The sequence below is a fragment of the Habropoda laboriosa genome, unplaced genomic scaffold, assembly GCF_001263275.1.
Source record: "Habropoda laboriosa isolate 0110345459 unplaced genomic scaffold, ASM126327v1 scaffold295, whole genome shotgun sequence".
Taxonomy (NCBI): domain Eukaryota; kingdom Metazoa; phylum Arthropoda; class Insecta; order Hymenoptera; family Apidae; genus Habropoda; species Habropoda laboriosa.
In genome coordinates, this window is record NW_017100429.1 from 826,440 (window position 1) to 829,509 (window position 3,070).

Here is a 3,070-nt window from a genome sequence, read left to right on the forward strand (position 1 = left end):
GAAGCATTTAGTGGATGCCGGATATAACCGGCGCTAGTCGCGAAAGGGTTAATTAATTGAAAATTACATTTTCCTCAAATATAGCGCACGAGTTCATGGTCACTCCAACTGTTTCTATTGCTTAAAAATATATAAGTTCATTGGTTGCGTTCGTAGTGTTTTGCAAACGTATATACGAGCCTATCGTCTTCAAAGGGTTAAAGATCGCTAACAGTACACAATTATATTCGAGAAATCCAGTTTCTAATACTTATAGCGATCATTCACTCCTCTAAAATAGGTCTAGTTTATTCACGAAGACTACAATATCTCTCGAAGTCTCTCTAGAGACGATTTACTCAACCGCGAGCTTCAACGAGCTAACTAAAACTTCAGGTGCCAATTACCGACGCTTCAGGAGCATCGCTAGCTTCCACAAGAAAGCTCCAGTTCGTCCAACATCTTCCAAAGTCCCTCTACAGCTTACTTACACGACTACCGGTACTCAACGATCCCTTTTACTTGCTTCCAGTGACCAGCTACGTGTCAGATATGCAGAATGGCTGCATGGTGGCCACGTCGAAGGATCTGGACACCTCTGTGAGCCTCGTCAGGGGCCTATCCTCCCACCATGCCTCTCTGGCTCACCATCATTCCCATCACAGTCTGCACAGCCCGAATTCCACGGTGTCTATGCACTCGACAGGCTCCACTCATCATCATCTCGACGAAAAGGGCTCCTCCCCAACAGGAGCGCTTCACAGCACCACCAACAGCAATCCTTCGACACCATCCGCACCTTCTACGCCCACCACAGCAACGGACGGTTCGACCACCGCGTCCGGAAATGGAAACGGAAGCGGCAGCAACAACGATTCAGCCAGCAAGAAGCCGCCGTTCAGCTACGTGGCTCTGATAGCCATGGCCATTCAGCACAGTGCTCAAAAGAGGGCGACCCTGAGCGAGATTTACGCCTACATCACGGCCAGGTTTCCCTATTTCCAGAAGAACAAGAAAGGCTGGCAGAATTCCATCAGGCACAACCTGTCCTTGAACGAGTGTTTCGTTAAGGTGCCTCGCGAGGGTGGTGGAGAGAGGAAAGGCAACTTCTGGACCCTTGGTAAGTGAAATTCTGCTCAAACGGAATGCTGAAATTCGTTGAAATATTTTTAGAAAGAATGACAAAAGGTATGCTGTTTGAATTGTAGACCCTCAGTACGCGGACATGTTCGAGAACGGTAACTACAGGAGGCGTAGACGCATGAAGAGACCCTACAGGAATGCTCCCTACCATAAGCCGCTGTTTGGAGATCCTTTCTCAACCACACATGTGCATCTGGGCCCTAGAAACCTCTTTGGCCACTCTCCGCCATCTTACGCTCCGTCCACCTATACCAGATACGACACCAGGTATATTAAGACTAAGTCTATAGCAAAAGTGAGATGTGAAATGAAGAATCAACGCTGAGGGCGAGGACCACAAATTAGAGAAAAGATTTCATCCAAATTTGTAGTCTTTGCCCTCAGCGTTGATTATTCATTTCGCATCTCACTTTTGCTACAGCTGAGCTTTGTCTCGATACCTGTACAATATTTAATTAAAACGTTATTATCGTTGTTATCAATTAATTTTTATTTGTCTTCCGTTACAGTGCTTGGAGCCTCCAGCAGTCCCAGCTATCCTACAGCCATTGCCAATCGGTAAGTCTGCCTTCAACAGTTACCATTATTCAGCGACATTAGGGCAATTAATCGAAGATTCTCTATTTCCTCTGTTGCAGCTCCAGCCACAGTTGCAGCCCATGCAATCGATGCAGATCCCCACCATGAACGGCTACAGTCAATTGGGCTCTTCGCTAAGTGAGTTTCTAGATTAATTAATTCTCTTGGGGGTGTTGAAGCCTGAGATATGCTGGACGACCAGGCAAAGCGTTTCAAGGCAATTACTTGGATGTTCCAGGTGGAACGGCCAGTTCACCAGGCTCCATGGGTAGCGGATCTTTCGGCAGCAGCTTTGCCAGGAGGCACGAGACAGCAATGACACCGGAAACCATGCCTGCCAGGTGTTATTGGCCAGAAAGTAATATATTTATCGTGAATCAACGAGACAAACGTCTACGGCAATTTTATCGTTCGTTTCGCTTGTTTTACAGTGGTGAACGTGAAGGAGGAGCCAGGAAGCGTGGCAGTGTCAAGCACCAGCGTGACTGGAGTGGGAGTTCCCTCAGGAATGATGGGTTCCAGCACACCAACAGGTGTCTCCACCACAGGTTTCGCCCCCATGGAGTTCCAGTCGCGGTCCAAGTGCTTCATGTGAATCTGTGCGACGTCCACAACGTTTGCAATAGCCAACAGTGGTCACCTTGGTGGCCATCACCTGGCTGATCCTCGTCTGGACGAGATGACTAGCAGAGAACAGCCCTTGGAGTGAATTTTTCAGCACTCTGGCCCTCGTAACGGCATTGGAGAACACCTAGAGGCTTGGTCCACTCGAGAATAATAGACACTTCACCCCTGTCCTCCTCGTGTGTTTTCGACTGCTATACAGTATTCGATATTATAAGCGAGATAAGGGACTGTTTCGAGCTTCGTGAATTGCTCTTTTCAGCGGGATCAATTCACCAGGCGATAATACAGGGTTAATTAACGTAGGTTAAGACGCATCACGTGAGACAAGATGAGGCACCCCAAAAAACGCGCTTTTCTTTTATATATATATATAGATAGATAGATAGATAGATAGGTCTATGTAGAAGTAAAAGGAATTAATGTGTATCTGTAGGTAACACGTAACACAAACAAAAACATAAAACAGAAAATACTTCGTCGGTGTACATATCTGTAAGCGTAAGTAGCTTTTTGGTCGGCTAACTGTGAATTGTTCCAAGGACTCTAGACAGATGTGGTAGCTTCTAATTAGATGGAATGTCGATAATAAAATCTCTATTATTTATCGTGTCTGATTTGTTTTACTCCATGTACTACCAAATTAACTGTTCTTCAACTTTCAGGTGTCAAATTTTTCCAATAGCCTGTAGCTTTATCCCAATACAAATTGTCCACTGAACCTCTCCTGTAACCAATCGCAGAC

At 46.0% G+C, this 3,070-nt stretch overlaps 1 protein-coding gene across 2 annotated transcripts in view; it reads left to right on the top strand.

The window, feature by feature from the left end:
• Nucleotides 1–2,663, top strand: part of LOC108575699 (forkhead box protein D1-like) — a 17,180-nt gene extending 14,517 nt beyond the window's left edge. Inside the window, exons 3-8 of one of the 2 annotated variants that reach the window (XM_017938570.1) lie at nucleotides 512–1,099; nucleotides 1,188–1,389; nucleotides 1,632–1,680; nucleotides 1,761–1,839; nucleotides 1,910–2,059; nucleotides 2,133–2,663. In XM_017938570.1, coding sequence (XP_017794059.1) covers nucleotides 512–1,099; nucleotides 1,188–1,389; nucleotides 1,632–1,680; nucleotides 1,761–1,839; nucleotides 1,910–2,059; nucleotides 2,133–2,296 — 1,232 coding nt within the window. In that variant the 3' untranslated portion in view covers nucleotides 2,297–2,663. The remainder of the gene's footprint in view (nucleotides 1–511; nucleotides 1,100–1,187; nucleotides 1,390–1,631; nucleotides 1,681–1,760; nucleotides 1,840–1,909; nucleotides 2,060–2,132) is intronic. The other variant, XM_017938571.1, reaches the window with a different exon arrangement.
• The last annotated feature ends 407 nt before the right edge of the window (nucleotides 2,664–3,070 follow it).